Here is a 25,252-nt window from a genome sequence, read left to right as displayed (position 1 = left end):
CAAGTTCACCTTTTACAAATTGTTTTTTGTTTTTATTTTGATGTTGCCAACTACCCATGGGTAAACTCATACAATTATTTGATCGTCATTTTATTCAGATTTATTCAATATGAATATACAGTAGAGAAAGATAGATTTTATCTAGGATTTTTTACTTTCTGGATAACTCATTGCCCTTCTTTATTAACCATCAAGGAACAGTATAATAATTCACATGGGACACACCACATGGCATTTCTAGTGTTTCTATGTTTAAATAAGCTTTATAGATATCTCAAATAATCAATCATAGTTGAAAAAGTCTAACAAAATAAAACCAACTCTGATTATTAAGGTTGATTTAAAAGGACAGTTAGATGGAAAATTCGGTAAATGCTTTTTCTGTCAAATTCTAAAGATGTGTCATTATCAGTTGGGGGTGCAAAAAAGCACCTAGTTAGTGGATGTGAACAGGTGTGTGAACAGGCCCATGTGCAAGCAGCAGATAACTGTGCATGGGTGTGAGGTGCAAAGACTGCTGGATATCTGAAATTGCACTTCTGAGCTCTGAGGCAGATTCTTGCTACTTGCTAGACACAACCAGTAGGGGCTGGCTGTAAATTTTCTTAATAAATGGTCTACACAAAAGCAGCATGCTCTGAATTCTCCCACTACTGAAGAGGTGCGAGACAGAAGCACCAGTTAGGAGGCTGATCATGAGTTGTACTTCTGCACATAGACTATTTAGACTGAGAAAATTGAAGGCTGAGGGTTACAGAAAGAAGAGCAGCTGATGAAAAGAGGCACCCTGAAAGGAATTTGGGTCAGGGAAGAGAACGGGGTTTTGAAATCAGGTGGAGAAGATGCTGACTAGAAGACAGATCCTGGAAGTGAGAGCAGATCCTGTATAACAGAGAATCAGAGAATCTCTCAAGTTGGAAGAGACGCATAAAGATCATCAAGTCCAACTCGCTGCTCCTCAGCAGACTACCTAAAACTGAATCATATAACTAAGAGCATTGTCAGATGTTCCCTGAACTCTGACAGGCTTGGTGCTGTGACCACTTCCCATGGGAACCTGTTCCAGTAACAAACCACCCCCTCAGTGAAGAACCTGTTCTTCATGTCCAGTTTGAACTTCTCCTGATGCAGCTTCATTCCATTTCCTCGTGTGCTGGTCACCAGAGAGATACGTGGAGACAAGCAGCAGGGGATTCCTGGGATCTTGTCTGGTGATGTCTAACATCCATAACTGCAAGCAGTGGCACAACACAGACAGACACAACTCTGCCTGACCTTCTTGGACCAGCAGCGACCTCTCTGCTGGGGAGGGAAGTTGAGGCCTCATGAGCTTAACTCTGGGGGGAACCAACTGAATGACTGTGTGAGATAATCAAGTAGAGTAGACGCTCTGATCTCACTGGTTTCTTAAATACCAGGATCCATCCTGTTCCTTGAAGACGCAGCATGCTGGAAAGCTCCCTAAGAAATCTTAGCTTCACTTTTCCAATTCTGCAGATCCTTGTACTGACCTCTGGTGATGGCAGTGGGTGCAAATTGGAACACAGGAGGTTCTACTTAAATAGGAGAAGAAACTTCTTCACAGTGAGGATGACAGAGCACTGGAACAGGCTGCCCAGGGGGGTTGTGGAGTCTCCTTCTCTGGAGACATTCAAAACCCGCCTGGACGTCTCCCTGTGTAACATCATCTAGGTATTCCTGATGATCTTTTCAGGTCCCTTCCAATCCCTAACAGTCTGCAATTCTGTGTTGCTATTTTATTGTGGTTAGTCTGAATCCTAGGGATACTAGTTTCACAGAAATAGCTTCTAGCTTTCTGAATGCAGAATGTTTCTATTTAAAAAGAGAATACCTAAGCTAAGAGCTGAGACTATGTTGCTCAAGTAATATCCATCAAGATCTCATGATTAAAGGTTCACAGAATTCAGCAAGTATTTACTGAAGTTTCCTGACTTCTACTTTAAATTATGCAATAATTCCAGTATGAATACTCAATGGGGTATTTTCTGTGCTGCTTGGTAATAAAAATATTACCAAGAAGTTGAAACTAAAATTCTACCTGGTTGTAACTACTTTAGGAGAGTTCTCTTCTGATGCCTCTCCAAAGGGCACTTTACCCCAAGGTATTTGGATCACAGCCTCTAAGTAAAAGAAAGGTCTGGTTTAGTTCAAAGGAATACAACTCAGCAATTCTGTGATGCTGTGCTCCTAAAGTCTGTGGTATAGATAAACCCAAAAGGGTCCCAGGACAGAGATGTCACAGCACTTTTAAAGAAGTTAACTTGTTATCATAAGACTGAAAGTGTGACAAATTGTCAAGAAAAATATAATTCTGTAGGCCAAGGCTGCCCAAAGGATTATACACTATGCGTGAGTAAATTCAGCTTATTTTTTAAGGAGTTTCTAGTGACTTTCCAAGATAGTTACTACAGTTATGAACTGATGGAGAAATTTCAGTAGAGTAACTCTGTAAAATCCATATAACAAAACAGCGAATGTGAGGAAAAAAAATGCATTACAATACTTCTGTAAAATGGGAGTAATGACTGGAGGGTTAGGGATTTCTTGCAAACTAATGACTAGGCTGAGGCCTGACATGAAGCTTCCAATTCTGGAGTCCCAAATCAAATAATTAAGTACTGGGGAATACTGTCCCCATTAATCTCTACTGCATCCCAAATGATTTAAATTCAAATCTGCTGAAGTTTGTCAGTTTAAATACTAAGAGGAATCTTGCACACCAATTGTGTATTTCATATAACATAATGTAGAATGAAGAAAACATAACTCCTGTCAAAAGAACAAAAATGTACAACAATATTTATGTAATGGGCCTGACTTTGCATAACAGATAATTTAAGGCAGCCACACTCACATCTTTTAGACAGGTCTGCCAAAACCTTATTTACAAAAGTACCAGTCTCAAAACATACACAGGTTTTGTTCATTCCAATTTTCCTTGATGCTTACATTTTCAGCATTATTTTTCCAATATAAAAAGTTTTCTAGGTACTTCAGTGTTTTACTTTTTTTTTTTTTTTTAAATCTTGAATCCTTTTAAGGCAGTATATTTTATGTCCTGTGGAGTTCAGGGTAGTAGGTAGCAAATAAAAATGAAGGCAGTGAGATAGGAGTTTTGCCTAGGATCAATATTAGAAACCACTCTAATAAAACATTTTTGGAAAAAATAGACAGGAAACCTATCATTCTTCTTGGTCAGCTATTCAATGAGATGAAGCAATATAACAAAAACAAAAGCTTTCAGAAATACAAACCACAAGCAAAATAGTATTTTTAAACTGGGATTTTGAAATATCTCAGAAAATTAACTTTCTGACAAGTGAAGCCAAACAGACCATCTAATTACAGAGAATGAATACAAGACAAAATACAGAGCTGCACAGTCAGGCAAGCTTTCCATAATTGCTAAGCAGTAACTGCCATCTGAAACATGCCAACGTAAATATATTCTCTTGGGCTTTTCTTAATATAAATACAAGGAATTCAAGGATTTAGGTTTCAGAAGTGAATTCCTATCCTAAGATCTGCAAGAGTTTATCAACACTTTCTAAAGTATAAAAGATAGAGGAGGAAAGCTTTTCCTGAGCATTAGTAAAAGAACTGCATTTAAAAAGGTTTAACAGCTACAGCCAGAAGTGGTCAAGCACAGACCAAATAAAAAGAAGGCACCGAGCCAACTGTTTGGCAGAATGATAATTTTCTTTAAATTTCAGATGTGCCATGGTTAAGCAAAGCAAGACTTGTCTGGCTTTGCAATTAAAATACTAGGCCTTACAAGTATACTAACAGAACAAGAATTCAGAAAGTAAGGGTGAATTTAAAGACACACAGGTTGTGAAGATATTAGGAAGTGTGGAGATGGGAAAACTGAAGTGAAATGTACACATAAGAATAGACAAGGGGAGAAGATAGAAGGGAAGGGACTTCAGCAGATGATAGTATAAGAGGAAATGTTATGCCTTCTTGCCAATACGGAGCTCAAAGAATCATAGCTCGTTTAATTTTTGCAATTTACAACAATACAGTAAAAGTACAGCATATATGGTGGAATTTGCAGAATAACATTCAAAATCTCTGGTAAAAGGTCTTGTTTCCAGGACTACAAAACCTATTGGACTGCAGTTCCAAATGCAGAACTTGAAAAACATCACCCAATTAAACACTATGGCATTTAAGATCAATCTTAGCAGCTAGATCCTCTAGGCGGAAGCAGGTGAAAGACTTTTTGTTGATAGCTGCCATGTATCTTCTTTGGTTATATTGGGGAAAGTATAATATTCTTGTATTTTAAGATGAAAGTTTGTAGAGATACAAAAAGAAAAAAATGACTTACACATTTCAAGAGCAGACCAACAGACTTAGTGAAAATCTCGCTCCTCAGTGAAAGCACCTAAGAAACCACTGAGACTGGCAGACCAGTAAAATAAATCTGAAATTTTTCTTTGATAACTAGATGGAAATGAGAGACTGCTTCCTGAATTTCACAAAATCCAAGGAAAAAAGATTATTTAATCTCCATTTCTTTAATGCAGTCAGATAGTGAAGCAGATTTTACTGAAAATCAGTTGCAATACCAATAATGGTATAAAAAAATCATAATATGGCTGACAGAAAATAGGAAAGTTACTAAAAACTGAAAAAGAAATGACAATTATTTCATTTAGTTAAAATAGATAGGATTATTAAGGTATATCGGCTTCAGATATCCAGAGAAAAAGATTATCAGCCACTGTTTTACCAGGATTATAAATTTGTTTTAATAGTTATGTGACAACTGTTCTTCAAGAAATACATGGCTAGAGGTACAAAAAAAAAAAAAAAATCATTACCACTGATTGAATCAGTATATTAATTAGTGCTATTTGCAATCCAAGTTTATCTTAATTATCAGGAGACTATATCTGGTGAAAGTCATTTTGGATATTTAAGTGAGTGCTTTTCTTTCATTAATATTTGTTATGGCTCTAGCACAACAGGGTCCAGTTCTAGCTAGGTCTTCAGATTCTGTCAAATCAGCAGGATTATAATATTGTAGTAGTAGTTATTGCATAAATGTAAGAGACAAAGCTTCCAAATTCAGGAATATGAGATCTGAGCACTGGAATGCATGGCAAGGACTGAATAATAGCATGGTATTTTATTAGTAGAGTTTGATAACTACATTTTATAGAACTGACTTCAACTATATCAGCTTGTACATTATGCCTGATGGTGGGAATGTTGACAAAACCCACAACGGATCACAATAAAAGTAGCTCAAGAAAAAAAAAACAAACTGTATCGTAAGTCTGCATTCTTCTCAACTATCCAAGTAGAATACATCAATTATACTAGTTTTAGACACCTTATTTAAAAGCTGTATTAATCATCACTGCAACAAATTTGATGTTAGCATAATGTAGCAGGGCTCATGCTTATGTGCACAGGATTTCTTTCCTAGAGTATTTAAAGGAAGCCATTACTCAGTAAAATACCTGTCATTTGAGGAGTAGACTTGGCAACATAATGTTGAATTTAAGTGTAATTTTGCAATACGTTTTTAGAAGTTAGAATTTAGTCTCTACAAGCAAACTCATACTGTAGTGCCAAATACACACAGATCTCTTTTCCCTAAAGTAATGAAAGGAAATCATATTGCATTACACAATATGACCTTTGCCTTTCACACTTGTCAAAAGTTATAAAAATCTGGCTAATGAAATGCTCATTATATGAATTGCCTGAAACAAGTTTCATTAAACTACTGCAGCTATTTAAAAGTCAAAAACCCCAAACACAAAATGCTATCCTGAATGTTGGCCTGGTGGTAAAGTGACTAGCTGTTATATTCTAATCAGGTCATATAAAGAATACCAAATTTAATGTTTCCTTTCTCTTCATTCCAACTACAGTAACCTTCTGAGAAACGACATCACTCTATTTTATTATTTTCCTTAATAGATTTTAGGGTTAGTAGAAGCAAGAGAAAACCAATGTTAAATACAGCATATGTTTAGTTTGTTCTTCTAACACTCTTTTAAAGCAATATATGTACTATTTTCAAAAATGACATAAAGGAAGCAGTTTATAATTCTAAACCAACAGTGTTTGAATGTCGTTCATCCCTAACAATGAACGTAACACCTATTGACAGCCATGCTGAAATACACGGTAAAAAGTAACCACTCGACAGATGCTAAAAAAAACCTAGAAAAAGTAGATCACCAAGATCACATATAAGCAAAATGCACAAACTCTTTCACTCCAAGCACAAGCTTAATAAAACAGTTTTTAAAACAAACAACAATATTGACAGACCTGTGGAGGAATCTGCCTCCTTTTTTGGTCAGGGGATGGGACATATACAGCTTGTGTATATGTGTAACTTTTGAACCGTGGTTTAGGAGAAGGTGAAGGTCTCTGTGGTACACTGACCGTGATCTACAAAGAAGAAATCAGAGGTGGAAAGAAAAGACGTATGGATACATCAATGGATTATAGAAGTAAGGATTTTAAGAGTAAGTGAAGAAAAGAAGTATGAAGGTCCGCACCAGTTACATTTTTCAAGGACAGTGTTGGTATTCAGCAGTCAAAATTGGGATGGTATTAAGGAAAGCTCTCATTTAATCTGACATGCTTTCCAAAACCAACAAACTCTCAGGACTCAATACCAGCAGAATACCAATGTAAATTGAAGGTTCTTTATAATTTACAAGCAAAAGCTCAAAAAACAAGTGATCTTGTAGTATATTCTGAATAAACAGAGCCAATACTCATCTGCTTGGTAAAAAGGCGGAGCATCCCAAAAGCAAGATACAGATTAAATTCAAACAAGTACACTAGGCCTAAGATCTGCTTAATACTTCAGCAGAGCCTGCCTAATGATTTCAGTCAAAAACATAACTGACACAGCAAGAATAAATTAATTCCAAGTATTACATGAGCTTTTTGAGAGACCAACTGTGATCTGAGAACAGATGATCTTAAACGACAAGTCAATGTCAATCAAATTGCTAAAAAATTAAAAATGTATAATGACTATGGAGAAATATCAACCGCTGTTCTCTAAAAAAGGTGAAAAAGTTTCTACATGTCTGTGTTTAAATGTAAAACCTTCCCCAGTGTCTGTTTTCTTCCTTGTGATGCCCTTTGAAATCAAAAGACCCAGTGCTGTAAAAGAGGAGTGCAAAGCACTTATTTGCTGAACAGTCACTTCTAAAACAGGCCAGTGAAAGGTGAAAAGCAGTATGGGAAGTGCAGTTCATGCATGCAAGTACATATGACATGCCTGTGGTGAAGCGACTTTGTCCACTATGCCTGTGGGTTTTTTTGCATTCCAGTGGGCATCTAGCATCAAACTTATGGGGTAGGTATGGGAAACAACCACTTTAGAGCAGCAAGACGAATGCAGAAAAGTGAAACAACTCACTTCTTGTGAAAAATGCTGTTGATGTACTTGTATGTGCTCTTCTCTAGTAACCTTCGAGTGTCGTGGCAACATCTCCACCTCCCTGATGGCTTCCATGGTAACTTGCTGGGGCAGAACTTGGAAGAGGGAAGTCACGTACATTAAGATGGACTTCTTATCTGGACAGGCAGTTGCAACGTCTGGAAGGCAAATGAATATGCATCATTTTGGTTTCCACATTAAACATGAGAAATGGGCAATCAACTTCACGGAAAGTTTACAGACTAATGAGCAATCTATTGTCCATGTGAATTCTCTAGAGACTAATTAAAACCTAAAATCAGTTCCAAAATTACGGACTAAACTTGCATACCAATGAGAAGGAGTCAAAGTTTATAAAGGTAACTGTTATCTCACTCAACATGAACTTTCTGCCTATATTTCCTTAGTCAAAATGTACATAGTATAAAATTTGACACTGCGATCCTTACTAAGCAGGACTAGACATTGGAAAGAGTGTATTTTCTTGTATCATATAAATACTGTTGTTAAAAAAAAAATAAGGGAAAGGTCATTTTCAAAGTCATGCCTTATATGTTCTCTTCACATAATTTAATAATTGGAAAACCTGATGTAGGAAATAAAAAGATTTACAGTTCATTCTAGCAAATGGGTTCACACAAAAGAACTACTGAAGCCAGCCTCTAATAAAGCTACATAGCTTTTATGTTCTACTCAGTCTTACATTCTTCATGAAAACTGTGGAACATGTAAGGAATGTGGTATTCAGACATATTAAAATACATAATAAATAACTCTTAAAAAACAAACAAAAACCCACAAACAAACCTGTAAAATCTTTGTGGACTTTAGCAGTAAGTACAAGAAACTTTGCATGAACACAAAGACAATTTCAGGTTTTGCACATAGCCACGACAGGTATCAACAGGAAATGTGATTTATCTGACTCAACATTTGAAATCAATAACAATTGTAAAAAAAGTAAGACACATTGTATCTCTTTGAAGTAGTTACTTTGTTATTTGTTATGTTTACCTCCTACACTCAGTCTAGTGAATCAAGATGCAAAAAGACTTTTGTACAGAACTATATAATTAATTCCATAAGTATTTTAACATAAGCACTGGTAGAAAGCCAAGATCTATGAGTTTTTATTGTCCTAGGTCAATCCCAGCATAGCTAAGATTTTAGTTCGGGGGTGGGGGGGGCAGGGGGAGGGGAGTGGCATCTATTAATATATTCTGGCAAATTCAGTAATGCTACAGGGTGGTATTGCATTCTGTCTTCCTAAAATGCAGGATCCATGAGGGAAGGCACCTTATGTTAAAAGCTTGGCACATATTTGGAAATCAATAAAAGACATGCTATCAATATTTTTACTTTGGCTTTCTGACCCATCTTCATACCTTTGTCTGACTGGGAAGAGTGGCTGACATGCCAGAAGAAGGCTGTGCTGCCATCCAGTGAGACCTGGACAGGCTGGAGAGTTGGGCGGGGAAAAATTTGATGAAATATAACAAGGGAAAGTGTAGAGTCTTGTATCTGGGCAGGAACAACCCCAGGTTCCAGTGTAAGTTGGGGAACGACCTATTAGAGAGCAGTGCAGGGGAAAGGGACCCTGGGGATCCTGGTGTACAGCAGGATGACCATGAGCCAGCACTGTGCCCTTGTGGCCAGGAAGGCCAATGGCATCCTCGGGTGTATTAGAAGGGATGTGGTTACTAGGTCAAGAGAGGTTCTCCTTCCGCTCTACTCCGCCCTGGTGAGACCCCATCTGGAATACTGTGCCCAGTTCTGTGCCACTCACTTCAAGAAGGACAGGGAACTGCTGGAGAGAGTCCAGCGCAGGGCAACAAAGAAAATTAAGGGAGTGGAGCATCTCCCATATGAGGAAAGGCTGAGGGAGCTGGGTCTCTTTAGCTTGGGGAAAAGGAGACTGAGGGGTGACATTTTCCATTTCAAAATGTTCTGGCAATCAAATAGGCAAATACCTTATCATTTATCTACACAAATATCTCATACAATAAATAAAGCAAGTACCTTGCAAACAATATACATGCCAAAAATTGTTTGCCCGTTCTATCTGACAAACAAAAAGTACATATGCAGCTGTCAGAATCTACCAACAAATAGAAAAAGATTTAATTATTTCATCACAACAAATAGCTAAGCATCCATTGTTGCAGAGCCTGGAATATCAGGCTATCTCTCAAAATTATTTTTTGCATTATCTTGAATTATCAGAGCAGGAAGGACTTCTGTGATCCTGTCGTACATCTTTGCCTTAATATTTTTTATTTTTGAATCCTAGCCTAATATGTCATCTTTACCACCTGTTTAGACTGATGGATATTTGAAGTCCTAGTAGTTAGGCAATGAAAAATTTAAATTCAAGCACTTGCTTGCAAGGAAGTTCTCTAATTCCTTGGAAACATGTCTGTTTTCATCTCTGGAGGCAAAATACCTGTCAAGCCAAGCTACAGCTTCTAAAATCTAAACTTTAATTCTCAGAAAAATACACAAGATATTTAACAAAATTAAGTCAACATATGTAGATCATTTAGAGACAACAGTCTCTCCAGGGCAAGTATCCATTCAAATTGGGAAAGTAGAGATATAAATCAAACACCTTCTTCTAATACACAAGCTGAAAAAAACTGCCTGATGCTAAAGAGACTACACAAGAGCTAGAATTCGACCATAAATTTTAATGTATGATAACATCCTGTTCATCCAGTGACACAGCTACTTGGTAACAAGTCCCAAAAGAGCAGAAAGAATCTGGATTCACCACGTAACTTTAACATCATGAAACAAACACCAATCCACCCTAGTTTAAGGGCAGCTGTCTTTAAAGGGTTATTACAGGTTTAATTCAGGAAGTAATTTGTCTGATAAAAGTTCACTACAGCTTCATTTTTATTAACAACTATTCTTCATTTTCTGATGAACATAACTACAAGTTTGATTGTTGAGGATGGGTGGCTAAAACAAACCTGAAATGCTCTGAAACCAGTTCTTTTCTGTAGTGTCAAAGAAGTAAGTAAATAAATAAAAAGCCAAACTCTTCAAAAAGTGATCCAACAGATAGTTTTTATAAGCTTTGCAGTTCACAAGCAGTTTGTTCTTGTATCTGTATGTTCTGTCAATGAGTAATTCCCTGCCAACATTCCCAGTTCCGGTGGAAAGAAGCATGAGTGAAAGTGAGGATAATATGAAATACTTAAATAAGTTCCATATTGAAAATAACTGTACAGGTCTACCCACAAAAACAAAATCCATCACTTCGTTATACAATGTTATATTATGTATACACAGCCACAGACAGAGTGCAAATTACACGCATTCATGCAATTATTGTTCTCAATTTCCAAATACACATCTACTCATAATATAGCAATTCCTATTTATTAATATTTTGCTTTCTCAACGCTTTGACCAAATAACACTTCTGACACTATTTGTGCTGATTCCACTAATTCTTTGTATCAAACTAACAGCAAAGTAACTTTAAAAGAAGAAGCTTAAAAGCCTGCTGCATTTCCAGAAAGATATTATTGTACCTAAATTGCTGATGTGGTTTCTTTACATTGAGAGACAAATTCTGAAACATATTTCACCTTCTTTACACTGCTGAGAAGCAAGATAAGACTTGAGTCCTATAAATACAAGAAATCCTTTGTCCTCAAAAGAAGTAGGTAGGATTTTCTGATAATCACCAAGTAGAAACCAGAGGAAACTATAACTTTTAAATCCTACACTTCACCTAATACTGTTGGCTTCCATGGCAACAGTAATAAGAAAAAATCCCAGTATTTGAATATTACTTGCTGCTGTCCCACATGAGATTTTAAAATGTACTAAAAAAAACCCATTGCCCTCCATTCCATAACACTGAAATTCTCAAATTTTATTTGAATTTTCAGAAATAATGCAGCTTTTTTCCTGATAAATCAAGGCTGTTGGTTTTCCTTCTATCAAAGATAGTTTTTATTTTAAGGCTTATTAATTATACAAACACAATATCAAAATTTATTAAAATTTCTGAAAAAGATCTAAATACATCTGTTTAGAAAGGATTTAAAAGGTGCACAGCAGGTAAGCTAACTGCTAACTGCTCAGTCTCTCAGATTTACTGTCACTTGTAGTTTATCTCCTGATTGTGAAAGCATGAAATAAAATGTATTTTGTTCTTATTTGAACACCAAGAAACAAGCAAGATTATCAGGCAAAGAATATAAACTGTTTTTCTTAAAGATATATAAAAAAATTCCAACAGCTAGAACCTGGACTCAAAATGATATTGTTCTGCAATCTATGTTTAGACTAAGACTATAGTAATGGTAATGATAACAGCTGGAACAAAGGAAGTATTAATGGTTTACCCTACTGACTCTCACTGCTGCCAGTGAGATCTTGAAGCAATAAAAACTGCAGTTTCTCAAAGGTCAGTCAGTAGCTGCAGTTTCTGCAATTATTGACCTTTTTTGTTTGTTTTTAAAATTGTAATTATTTTCTGTCCTGTTTTTGTACTCTGTTAGCAGATTGCACATTAATTTCAAAATGAGGAAAATCTTCACAAGAAATCTCAAGGAATAGCGGTGGACTTGCAGACAGACAAAAATGGAATAATTTATGAAATACTGCATAACTGTAAATATTGAAATATAGAAATTTAAACTGACAATTCTTTAACAATGTTAAAGAGCAGACAACTACTGCCCTTTTTCTAAAATTAATTCCTTACTGTACTTTACAACTGAGGGGAAGATATTTAATTAAACATAAATCTATCTGTCTACAGTCTCTTGGGATGAAGACAGTTAAAATCTAAATAGGAAGGCTGTATAATGCAATTCAGCCTATTCCATTCCCTGCTAGTACTAATGGTGAATTGAAGTTCTCCTAGTAGAGAGAACCCCTTAGTAGAGAGAACCCCTTTAGCCTGCACTTTTACACAAGTTAAAAAGAAAAAAAAAAAAGGAGCAAAACTGAATGGCTCCATTTATTGCCAGTGATATAAACAATCAATCAAAACATTATTTGAAACAGTACTGAGCAAAATTCAAAATTTTTGGAATGCTGTACAGTAGGCCACATGAACAAGTATGGTGATCACAGTCTGTATTTCTTGTACAATACAAGTCACATTTTGCAAAATAAATGGTTAGCAATACACACAAAATACATATACACAAGGAAGGGAAAGTAGAGAACTGGAGGAGAGCCCAGCTGTGACCTACAGTCAGATAGTGGAACCGTTCTTTTTCTTATTTTCTATAGATATGAAACTCCCAGAAGAAAATGCCGTTATTTTTTCAATAGACTTTTCCGTAAGAAAGTAAATGTCTTAAACCTTCTGATTAAGATGTACAGGATACCGTCAAAATGCTGACCACAACCATCCTTTGTAGGTTTTGTTGAATGAGGTCACAACAGCAGCATGAAGAAAATATCCTCAGAAGTTAAACATACTTATGTTTGCCTTTTAGAATTACAAAGACAGGACAGGATTTGTGGAATTAAAGTGCTGAGGGATTCAAGTATCTGGTATTAAAAAATTCAGTGGAAGAGAATACCTTAAATCTGTTTGAATGTCTGTTCTGATGTACTGCATGAGTGTGAAGGAGTATTGGACTGATATGCAAACACTGTCCTGGTTGAGTGAACTTGACACTATCTCTGGTTTTGAAATCTGTTGAATCAGACTTAACATCTATTCTGAACAGTAGAGGTGATCCTTATTTTCCTTCACTTTTCTTACAATGTTAAACATTTATTCAATAACACCACAACCTTTGCACCCTAAGTGATATCTACCATAAGCATGTTCTTAGCAAAAATAGCGACAGAAAGAAATTAAGTCAAAATTGCAATAGAATAAAATGCTGGTTTGAAAAAGTGGGGGTGCATATGTTAACATTTTTATCCTAACTGTTGTATATTAATACTTCTGTCAATGCATAAGAGTGAGCATAACTCTCATCAATATGCTGAAATAACAAAGAAAAGGCGATATTTAATTTTCTTGCATCACTGATATGCATCAGGGAAAGCTGCATTCCAGTTATCCAAAGCCCTCAAATGGAAATGCACTGAGGAGCAGAGGCAGGGCAGCAGGGAGAGAAAAGAAAACTGAAATGCACCCTATCACCTAGGTCCTTCTGAAGAGTCCTAAAAATAAAGATCAAGTGAGTTATGCTGACTGACATCTAGATTCAGGAATAGTGTACAAAAAATGGTAACATTAGCAGGTATCCAAACAGTAATTTTTGGATTTGAGTTGTCAGCAAACAGGTCAATAACTCAGGAAGCAAATGGGCCTATGTTTCAAAATATTGTACATCTTCCATTTAAGTTTTATAAATATTTAGCCTAGAAAAGTTTTCATCTGCGTATTTCTCTTGTATCGATCCCTATTTATTGTTATGTTTCAGTCATCAGAGAAATTATGGTAATGATATTTAAAGACCAAAAAAGTATTTCTGCTATAAAATTGTCATAAAACTTTCTGCAGGTATTCTCCAAAAGCTAGACAGTATTGATTCCAGCTGAGTCCAGATTATCACTTACTGCAGTATCAGGAAGATTTTCTTCTACTGGGACTGGCTGTACACACACACGAAGTAAAAAAAATTGTTGTACAACTATTGTCTTAAGAATTTTAGCTCCAACCATGAGCTGTTTACCTGCAGCAAAGCTATACGCACAGTATATGCTTTACTGATTCTGTGGTTGTCAGAATTGTGAAATGTAATAGAAGAACCAGAAGAGCTAAGTCAGAATTAGCAATTTCCAAAGCCAGCATAATTGGTGAGCAAAACCAGAACATCAATGCCAATTAATTAAAATGGCAAATGAAGTAGACAACTCAAAATGTATGAATTAACATTCAGCCTTGTTAATTACATCTATTATAAATTTTCATCAGACTGATTAAGAGAATTTATTTAGAATGGAAGATGTTTTGTAGTCAATAATTCTGAAAGGTAATTATGAAAAAAAAAATAGAGACTGAACTCTGGTAACTAAAGATTTTATAAGTTCTTATGGAAATAAATTTATCGCTTTTATTTAATTGTAAAATCTATCATAAAAATATAATGTAAGATAAATGGAAAATGGCAATAGAAATGTAAACAGATAATTTTGAAAAGACAATGCAGAGAGCACTATGCATACTGGATGGGTGATACGACACTTAAGAGAAGAAGGTAATAGTTCTTTGAGTGCAATCAAAAGCCACTGGAAAACAGTATTCTTCTGAGTTATTAGGGATAAAATGAGACAGAAGCATTTCATCTTTTACTAGCAAGATCATCCAAAATGAAACAATACATTACAGTTGGGATTAAATTGTGAATTTGATATCTCAAAGTTAAAAAGTCATTCAGAGTCAGTACTCAATTTCAACCTATTCTTCTAAAGTATTTTGGGAAGAAATTTTAGTAACATCTATTACATTCCTGAGGAGAAGATCTGATATATTTATTCAGTCAAATACTGAAGTTGAAAATTTCCAAACCTGTATTCCTCATACAGAAACAAAGACCAGGGGATGCAAAGGGAAATATGAATGCTGTCAGGATAGAGGAAATTTCACTGTATCTAACAAACAGAAGCACGCCAGAATCTTCAGTGGTATCTGCAGTACAAGGATTCTGGTTATATGGTATATAGCTTCTTTTTATTCCCACCTGAAATGGGATATTTCTGACATAAGGACAAGGTATTGATCACCTGGGGCTAATCTCCTTCAAAACAGACATAAGATGGTGCATGTTACTCCATGTAGCTCATACTCTTCCCCTCTAAAACCTCATGGAAAACTGGTTTTCAATGAAATCTGAGACAAGCAAATCAACCACAAAATGCCCAAGATAAACTTATTTACAGGTAAATCAAAACTAACCTGTTCTTAGTTTTGCTCTTTGTTGTTGTTTTTGGTTTTGTTTTAAAAAGTAGCAGAAAGTTTAAGCAATGTAGCTTAATTTCTATGCAGAATAATTCCTAACTTCTAGTGAACTTCACATGTCAAATTGCTTATAGATATCTTTAAAAATACAAAATATATTATATAAAATAGTACCTTCAATGAAAATTCCTATTTTTCACTAATTTAGACCAGAGTATTTTTATAGATACGATGCATGATTTTTATTTTGCATGCAAGTTTTATTAATTAAAACTGAAAAAAAAAAAAAAAATCAGAGAATCTTTCAATATCATTACAGGAAAGTAGGGAACTTTATTAACTATTAGGTTTAGTTACATATGGAATATTAAAAAAAAAAAATCACTGTCAAGAATTAATCTGGGCATATTGATTTGACATGTCAGTTTTAAAATCAAAGAGGAGGTTTCCTTCTGACTTCTCTGGCTATACATGTCAGGTTTCCCGCTGGATGTGTTGCTCCTGCATTTAAATGAAGAGCAGTTACCTAGTTAATATTGATTTCTACATTAATGACTTCCACATTCTATCAAAATGACAAATGAGGTCTTCAAAAAGTTAGCCGTGGCAGATGAAAAAAGGCTACCTCCACTTTAAAAGTATAGCTTTTAAAAATACAAATATATTTTGAAAGAGTTGAAACCCAAGTGATTCGATCTCATATACAGCCATAATTATTCCTACTTTAAAATACTAAAGAAATAGGTTAGAATAATTTCTTGTAAATGCAGTAGGGGAAGGATTTCTAACTTTTGAAATATTATCTCACTAAGAATGCAGCAAATAGATTAATGTGCTGATATTTCTTCTTTAGGCTGTTCCTAAGTAAAACCAGTGTAAAATATGTCATGACAATAATTTTTAAAAATGCAAGTTTTAATCAAATGTTTACTCACTGTATATATTCTATCCTCCAGCAAGTTATTTAAACATAACTGTTATGTAATTTAAGAAGAAAAAACAGAAATGTAATTATCTGAGGGAAAAGAAATGGTAACACTTGACAGTCAGAGTGTCTCAAGCCCATACTTTCAGGCATTTAATACTTTTTCAGTTAGAAAAGTCTGCTCATGTTTTGCATCAAAGTAAGCTTCCATTTGCATTTCTAGTGTGTTGTCATCAAGACAGTCTGGAAAAATACATTTTGTAAATGTAAATTTTATCACCAGCAGATCGTGAATTAGGGCCATGCTGAGTCTATTAGACCACATACTAGGATGCCATTCTGCTTGGGGCACAGTAAGCTCTGCTCTCCTATTCTCCCTTCACTTCATGATCAAGTTGTTAAATACATTTGGGAGAAATACTAGTGAATATAACTCCTACAAACAGCTTCCGTGACTGTAACATGGTAATCTGTGTTGGGGAGAACTGTTACACGTTTTATTCTAAACTCTTCTCATGCTATCTGTTTTAATATTTTCTGTAGTTAAAAGGTGCTATTAGTATGTTTCTACCTTTGTGTCCTGCACAACGTTTTCCATATGATATTTTACCATGTGCTTTCTGCCTTTGATGTATTAAAAAAAAAAAAAAAAAATTCAAATATTCTCTGGCAAGCTAGTTAGTAAACAGAACATCTGTCATCTGGTGAAGAAGGTATAGAGAGGAGAAAATAGACATATAATTGCTTCAATAGAATCTGTAAAGGTTCAGAATGGAGAGTCCTCCTTGACTGTGTGCCAATGAACCATATGTGAAGTGTCAAGAGCATTTCAGGATGCAAATGAATACTGGAGTGACAATATGAATAAATATGAGAACTTATTTTGAGAATGCCCAAATAAATGCAATTTTGTAAGTGGCTAGCGTTGGAGAAGTAGTGAAATAAATCAAGGGCAAAGAAAGTTTTCTTGTAAGTAAAACACACTTTGAAGACCGAAAAATCAGCATTTTAGTGGCCCTTATTTAAACAGGCAGCAGAAAGGTGTCTGGTCTACTCTAGCTAATGCAAATCTCAGCATAACTAATTAAGCATAAGCGTACGTGACACTGACAAACATGGAGCAGCATGGAAGACTGTAAGGAGAAAAGAAAATGCTACAACTTGATGTAACCAAGCTGGGTTTGAGGACATCGTATCTACAACTCCTACTTCAAAAGCTCCTTGCAAGCGGGAATAGTTGTAAGCAGGCAACAACAGCAGTCAAATGTGACTGGGATGCCAACTGGTATGTTATGTGTGTCAAAAAACATTAATATACATATAGCAAATTGCAAATGTGCAATGTAATATATTGCATTTATTTCATATATGAAAACCAGAGCTATTAAAACATTAAGACAATTAGGGTCCAGTTGCTCTTATCTAGTCAGCAGAATAGCAGCATTGCAATGCTTTACTGTGTGCCTAGATAAAGAAAATCCTTCTTAGTATTGCATCAGTTTCTTGACTGGGGAGTTCAAGTGTCCCTGCATGATGAGAAAGGCTGATTCTGAAGGAAGTACAAAACAGAAGTACAGAAGTAAGTAGGGAAAATTACAAATGACTGCTGCCTCTTTCCCACTCCCCCTGTCCTTTCTACCCTTAGCTCTTCCAGCTCAGATTTGGATCCTTAAATTATTTAAGACTTAGTTTCTAGGAGATGATAGAACTCACTGCAGACATTTTATCCTGAAATCAAGCTGCCCAATTATTTTCCCTCTTTCTAAGTAGTTTTACTTCATGATATTTAGTTATTAATAGTTAAATAGGCTGTGTCATGCCAGTCCATAGTTTATACTCTTTAAACCAAAATACATTTTTAAAGTCAAAATAACTTAAATCCAAACTTTTATTAGCATTTTGGGGCAAACTTCTGCATGTTTGGTTTCAGAATTGACTTCACTAGGCTGAAAAATTAAACAAATACGCAATGGTACAGGGCTCGAACAGAGCCACAATGAGAATAAGCAATATTTGTAATTGCATTAAATCGGAGCAGAACCTGGGATTATAAATGAGAGCACTGAACATCAATTTGCTTTCTAAAAGCTTTCTTTAATTACGCAACACTAGTGAGACTGATCTTAGTCCAAACATAGAGAAGATATATCATCACCTTGGCAAAGAACTAAGAATGGTCTGAAAACCTGAAATTAAGCTTTGAAACTGGGCCTACAACATCTAATAAATACCTAAATACATTAAATACATGTCCGGTCCTACAAGTAGATTTTCATTCCTTAAGCAGAGTACAGTCCTGTAGTAAATTACAGACAGGTTGTAAAACAAAGGTTACCACGATCTCCTTTCACTGAGTTGTTTCTATTGATTAAAAAAAACCCCACAAACAAAATAAAACACTCCTAAAAAACCCTCCAAAACTAAAAGAAAAAACAAGCAGTTCTTCAAACTTTAAACTAACAATACACAATACTTTCTTCTTTACAAATAATCTAGTAGACATCCTAAAATAAACATAAGATGGCCTGAATTCTGCTTAGTTAGCTCTCATTTATCAGTATAACTCCTGAAAAAACCTTTGGGGCTGCTTGTGCAACCATATTCCCCCAAGCAGATGGGCAAGCTGGCAGAATTTAGCTCTTCTCCAAAAAAAGGCAGCAATGACATTAAAAAAGAGTTTGCGGGATTCAGATAGCACAAGCATATCACACCAGTCACAAGGAAATGTCACGTTTCACTAACTTGCAATATTAATAGTTTAGTAATACATATTCTGGGCCCTCAGGAAATATGTTTCATTAAACATGAAAGGTTCTAATAGCTTAGAAACTGCACGTTTTGAAGTCTGTAGCAATAGACTTGTTGGAGACTGAAGCATTCCGTTTGTTTCAAGGATGGACACAGTAGCAGTGGGGACCAAGTGCCTTGTCCACACTGTTCGTCCCATTAAGCTCACACTGACCAGAGACCTCAGCATGAGAACAGAAGGCATACTAAGATCTTGTCAGCTCTGAGGCATGATAATAAGGAGTGAGATATATATATATATATAAAAACCACTAATATATTAACTATATTTATACATATAATCTGAGTCAAGGTGCACCAGCAGACAAACATGATAGTTGCACCTCCCAAAACATTTTGGAATGCCTAGACCCTTCCTTCCAGTCAGACTGTTCAGGTTAGTGAAATTAAATACTGTAGCTGTGCCATTGAAAATAATATGCAGTGAACAAGTTCCAAGTCTCTATAACTTAATTGTATTTCTGAAATCCAAGATGACTGAGAATATTGCCCTGTTATAAGGCATGATTAAGTTAAGCTACACTACAATTTTCAATTCAAAAGGATGTAAATGTAGGGAGTAAGGACCTAAGTATACTATGTAAATTGTTCTGACTTCCACTGAAATTTCAGTGCTCACAAGGATATCGTTAAGCAAAGCAATTTGTAGAAAAGGTATTAAATATACAAGTAACACAAACATGAAATATCCTACACCAGGATAGCTAGAGGAAGATAAAGCAAGCAGAATCAAAGAAAAATTTTTACAAAAAATGTATGTTCTATACTGCCTGTGTGCTCCTGGCAAATAATGAATAGTGACAATTGATAGTGCATCATTATTGAAGCATGTTCAAAGATCTTAGAGGTCAGGTTATTCTTGTCATATTTGTGTTTTATCATTAAATCTTAAAGTCTACTCAAATGTTACAGCTTTATGAAGATTCTGCTTGAGAAAATATGGAAGAGGCAGATCAGTATCTCTGGGTTATCTTTTAAAATGAATCATTTTTATAAATGTATTTTTATTGTATTTCTTTTATAAGATGTTACTATGCCATAGGCAGCAATATTTTCTCTCTAAAATATCCCTGTCTTAGCAGGTTGCCCAACACAGAGTTATTGATTTAAGACAGAGTTTGATTTTCTGGTGTATTAATTGTTCCTTTTATTACTGCTGCACTGAGATTTGCACCAGACATTCAGCAGAAAGTCAGGAGTGGTACACTATGAGGAAATTAGTTTAATGAGCATTAGAAAACTATAAAAGACTTGTAAATTTTCTGTTTCTCTTTTGTATGTGATCAGAGTAGTCAAATGAGATAGTTGTAGTAGAGACAGTAAATCTTTCAGAACACATCAAATAACTCAGGGATATATGAGTTGTCTCACCTCTAGGTCACTTCTTTGAATAAAATCCAAGCAATTAAGAGTGGAAAATCACTACCATCTGAACATCTCATAACTGTTTGGTAGCCAACATGCAATAAGTCAATAGTGTTAATTCAGTTCCTAGTGAAGTAAATTAAAACAAACAAAACAAATCAACCAACCCAAATGTTAATCCATTACTCTTAAAGGGAATCTCAGCAGAAAGGAACATGGATATAAAGAAATGGTAATTCTCACCAGCTTTAAAACCTCCACAGGTTATGTAATATGGAAGTCAAGTTATATACAAAATCCAAAGATGAACTGACAATCTTGGTTACCCTAACAGCTCACAAAGGTAATTTATTTACAAGCCAAATGATAATATTCTGTTTCAGTGCTGCTACATTGTCTGGTCTTCTTCCCTTCTCAGAGTTTTCTACAGCCCCTGTTTTGCATAGAACACAATCTCTCTTCCCCATCTTCTTGGTCTGTCTTTCCTTAAGGTCTATATTCATCTACTGCAGCACTCCAGTCATGCAAGCAATCCCATCATGACTCTCATCTCAGTGAGGTTACAGCTCTGCAACTGTGCATGGAGAAAGTGAGAGCTGTCTCATCATGCTGTCTCCGAAACACTTCTTCACTATCCTGCATGCCTTATCTTCAGATTATTGCAACCCTTCCCTGACATAATTAGGCTAATGCTCTTGTCACAATGTTAGAGGCTTGTTGTCAAAGATGTTCTTGTTCCACATCCTCAGACAATTCTGTTCCTGTTCAGCAGACCTTGTTCCTTAAAGAGGGCGCAACAGAAGCCAAAAGCCCTACCTGTGACACCAGCTCTGCAGACAGGTTTGAAAATTTGTCTAGTCCTCCTTGAGCCTTTCCTCTTTACCAGTGGGACAGAGGATAACTTCACCTGGGCCCCATGCTCTTCATCCTCACCAGAACTCTGCAGCCACGCTTATACACTCCAGGTCACCCTGGCAGTACCACTGGTGCCAAATGAATGACCAACAAGGCGTAGTAGCCTGAGGGTCAGACACACTTTGGGAGTTTCTCTACAACCTCCTGGATCCAAGTGCTGGCAAGCAGCATTCCTCACAAGACACCAAGTCAGGCTGGCATAGGAATGTCTCCATCTACTGCAGGAGACACTCCCTAGTAACTATCACCCTTCTTTTCCTCTTCACCTTGGCTGAGGTGCAGTTGTCTCTGATGCCTCCTGTGACAGCAAGTCATCTTCCTCACCCATTTCAGGGGCTTCTCTTCAGAGGATAAATTTTTCAGAGATCATTTAGGAACTGATGTGGGTTAGCTTGTGCAGTATGCTGCAGGCTTTTGCTTCTGTCAGCTCTAACAAATCAGCCTCTGGCTGCTCTTTTATCAGCTCACACCTAAATATCTTATCTACAGCTGCTGATCAGGGAGCTTATTTAACTGCTTAGAAAGGATCAATATAACCACTGGGCAAAGGCACAATAAACAGAGGCAGCCAATAGAGCCACAGCAGTTTCCAGACTTCTTCAGAAGACCTTAAGAATAATTTAAAAAAATAGCTAGGGAATGGTAAATTCCCTCTTACATGAATAATCAGAGTGTTTATTCATTCACTGTTAAATATTTCCTTAATAGAAAACACATACCTGAGAGTTTTAGAAGAAATGGATAATGCTCCTTACAAACATTAAAATTCATTCATAACTTGGACGGCATCTGGTTTAATCCTGAGTACTCTTTCAACAAGATGAAACGTTACATAAAATCAGAGTAGCCTCCCTGATGCAGATTAATCCATTAACCCATTAACAGAGAAAGCTCAGCATCTAGAGAAGATTTCGATAAAGGCTACAGAGGAACCTATACCTAGGCAGGTGTAAGAAACAATGGGTCTTAACATACAGTTTGGGCGGGGAATAACCTAATGAAATTTAACAAGGGAAAGTGTAGAGTCCTGCATCTGGGCAAGAACAACCCCAGGTTCCAGTATAGGCTGGGAAATTACATATTAGAGAGCAGTGTAGGGGAAAGGGACCTGGGGGTCCTGGTGGACAACAGGATGACCATGAGCCAGCACTGTGCCCTTGTGGCCAGGAAGGCCAATGGCCTCCTTGGGTATATTACAAGGGGAGTGGTTAGTAGATCGAGAGAGGTCCTCCTTCCCCTCTACTCCGCCCTGGTGAGACCACACCTGGAATATTGTGTCCAGTTCTGGGCCCCTCAGTTCAAGAAGGACAGGGAACTGCTGGAGAGGGTCCAGCGTAGGGCAACGAAGATGATTAAGGGAGTGGAGCACCTCCCTTATGAAGAAAGGCTGAGGGAGCTGGGCCTCTTTAGTTTGGAGAAGAGGAGACTAAGGGGTGACCTTATTAATGTTTATAAATATATAAAGGGTGAGTGCCATGAGGATGGAGCCAGGCTCTTCTCGGTGGCAAACAATGATAGGACAAGGGGTAATGGGATCAAGCTGAAACACAAGAGGTTCCACTTAAATTTGAGAAGAAACTTCTCAGTAAGGGTGACAAAGCACTGGAACAGGCTGCCCTGGGAGGTTGTGGAGTCTCCTTCTCTGGAGACATTCAAAACCCGCCTGGACATGTTCCTGTGCGACCTCACCTAGGCATTCCTGCTCCAGCAGGGTGATTGGCCTAGATGATCTTTTGAGGTCCCTTCCAATACCGAACATACTGTGATACTGTGAGTTTGAGTGTGTGTGAACGACCGTGGTCCTTAACACACGGCATGAGTGCAGAAGGCTGAGATACTGTGAATTATTGTTTCAAAACTCACTTGCTAAAATAATATGTTTAAGGATGTGTCTCAAAGCTTGTTTGCTAAAATAATATGCTTAAGCCCTGCTTGCTACAGAAAAATGCTCGCTCATGCTGCTTGTTTAATTGGGCCTGCTGTAAAGGCCTAAATACAGTGAATTAAAGTGCAAAATGCACGATCACTGTGAATTGCTAAATCTCAAAGAATGTTTGCTTATGTAAGCTTAAGTGAAGCTCCAGCGACATCAGCCACCAACATCTGCGACCAGGCCTGCAGTGCACTCGGGCAACGCCCACCACCAGCTGCCATAAAATGACCAAGTTATGACTTCCAAGTGTGGCCACCACCACCAGGACCAAAACTTGTCACCTGGGACCAGCAGACCTGAGACCCGAGTGCTGCCAGCACTACTGGGACCTGGACTCTGATACCGGCACGACCCGAGACATGCAAACTGCCAGTGCTACCGAGGCCTGAAACCTGAGAGCTGCTCCACAGGAGATGACATTTGGATCCCTGGGGGTGACTATCTCTTGCTTATCTCTTGCTTATCTTCTTGCATGCTCGCTTAACTTTCCTCCTGATTTCTCCTCCCCTTTTTTCTCTATCGCTCTAGTTTTAGGTGTGAAAATGAAATAGATTGTCTTTACTCTGTCTTTAGGCATAAAAATAAAATAAGATTGTTTAGCGGCATCTGACCTCGTTTGTGTCTTAATCTCACTCTAGGAATCATTTTTGAATCTTCCTGAGTCTGAAATCGGACCAGTACCCCACAGCAGGTGACAGGCATATCTCTCCTAAAACCCAAGCCATAGCTCAAGTCAAAGTTAGGCTTAACAGATAAAAATATCAAATAAAATTATTTTATCCATAGCAAGCATAAGGTCAGACCACATGAAAATAATATTTCAGTTTGGCCACACAATCTGTGAATCTAGAAAAGAACTGTAGTGATATAAAATACCAAAAATTCAGCATATTGCCAACATGCATAAAGCATTAAAACCAACAAAACCACTACAGCATTTCTATTATTATTCCCTGCGTTATACATTGATATAGTGATCAATAAAACTGATTATATTCTAACATGTTTCTGGTATACCATATTTAAGAGGAAAAAGAAAAAGCAACAAAACTCTGTTTTGATGTGGACAGCTTGTCCCTATGATCCAACAAATTAATCGGAAACAAATCATACATTTATTTCAAAGTTGGTATTAGTAAGCAACTCCTGCAACCAGAATGCTAGTCAAGAAAATATCTTTCTCTTAATCTATAGCTTTGGTTCTGGACAAAAACAAAACAAAACAAAACAAAACAAAACAAACTTATATACATTTATTTCTGGGAAGTAATCTGACAGGTTGATAATTTTTAAACTCAACATGTAGTTTCACAACAGCTCTAGCATTAAACCTTAGATTAAGGAATGAAGCCAGGACAGTTTTCACAATTCCCTCCTTTTAAATGAGTAATAAAGAGTAAACTCTTTTATTTCAGAAGGTACTGTCATTTATCTCAGTTCATAAAGAGCAGACCCAGAAGATAAACCATAATAAAACCAATGCAAAATAAATCCCCAAACAAAATGAAAATAAATATTTATCAACCACTTTAGCTCTCTGAACTATTTCACCGTGGAATAATAAGGAAGCACAGCGCAGGAAGAAGGAACGAGATCATGACAGAGATGACTGGATTAAATGCTGTGAAACCTTTGTTATAATTGCACTAGCAGTTCCCAGTTCCAGACTGAAATAAGGCTGGTGGGATTAAAACCATAAAGTTATACTTGTGAGTCCACTTCTGCAATACGGAATTACAAGAAATATAGTTATTGAAAACACTGATCATTAAGTTTCTGGTCAAATGAAACAGAAATAAAATGTGGATTTTCTCTAAAATAATATTTCATAAAAGTTACTGATATTCAATTAAGGTTTTTCCAGCTCATCTTGTCCTCAAACACATCACAGAAGTGTCTACAAATACAGTCTTATTTTTCAGATATCACACAAGATTTTATCCTTTCCTTTAATTCTTCACC

The 25,252-nt window shown here is 36.5% G+C and overlaps 1 protein-coding gene across 21 annotated transcripts in view; it reads right to left on the bottom strand.

Annotated features, from left to right (window-relative positions):
* The window catches only part of DMD (dystrophin), a 1,272,535-nt gene that overhangs the window by 809,458 nt on the left and 437,825 nt on the right, over positions 1-25,252 (bottom strand). For 17 of the 21 annotated variants that reach the window (XM_065049958.1, XM_065049956.1, XM_065049960.1 and 14 more), the window contains 2 exons: positions 7,430-7,608; positions 6,319-6,441 (listed from right to left, as the gene is read on the bottom strand). In XM_065049958.1, coding sequence (XP_064906030.1) covers positions 6,319-6,441; positions 7,430-7,608 — 302 coding nt within the window. The remainder of the gene's footprint in view (positions 1-6,318; positions 6,442-7,429; positions 7,609-25,252) is intronic. The other 4 variants (XM_065049961.1, XM_065049968.1, XM_065049965.1 and 1 more) reach the window with 1 other exon arrangement.

This window comes from Columba livia, chromosome 1 (assembly GCF_036013475.1).
Source record: "Columba livia isolate bColLiv1 breed racing homer chromosome 1, bColLiv1.pat.W.v2, whole genome shotgun sequence".
Lineage (NCBI taxonomy): Eukaryota > Metazoa > Chordata > Aves > Columbiformes > Columbidae > Columba > Columba livia.
The sequence above is the reverse complement of the archived record's forward strand: the minus strand, read 5'-3'. Positions and strand labels throughout refer to the sequence as shown.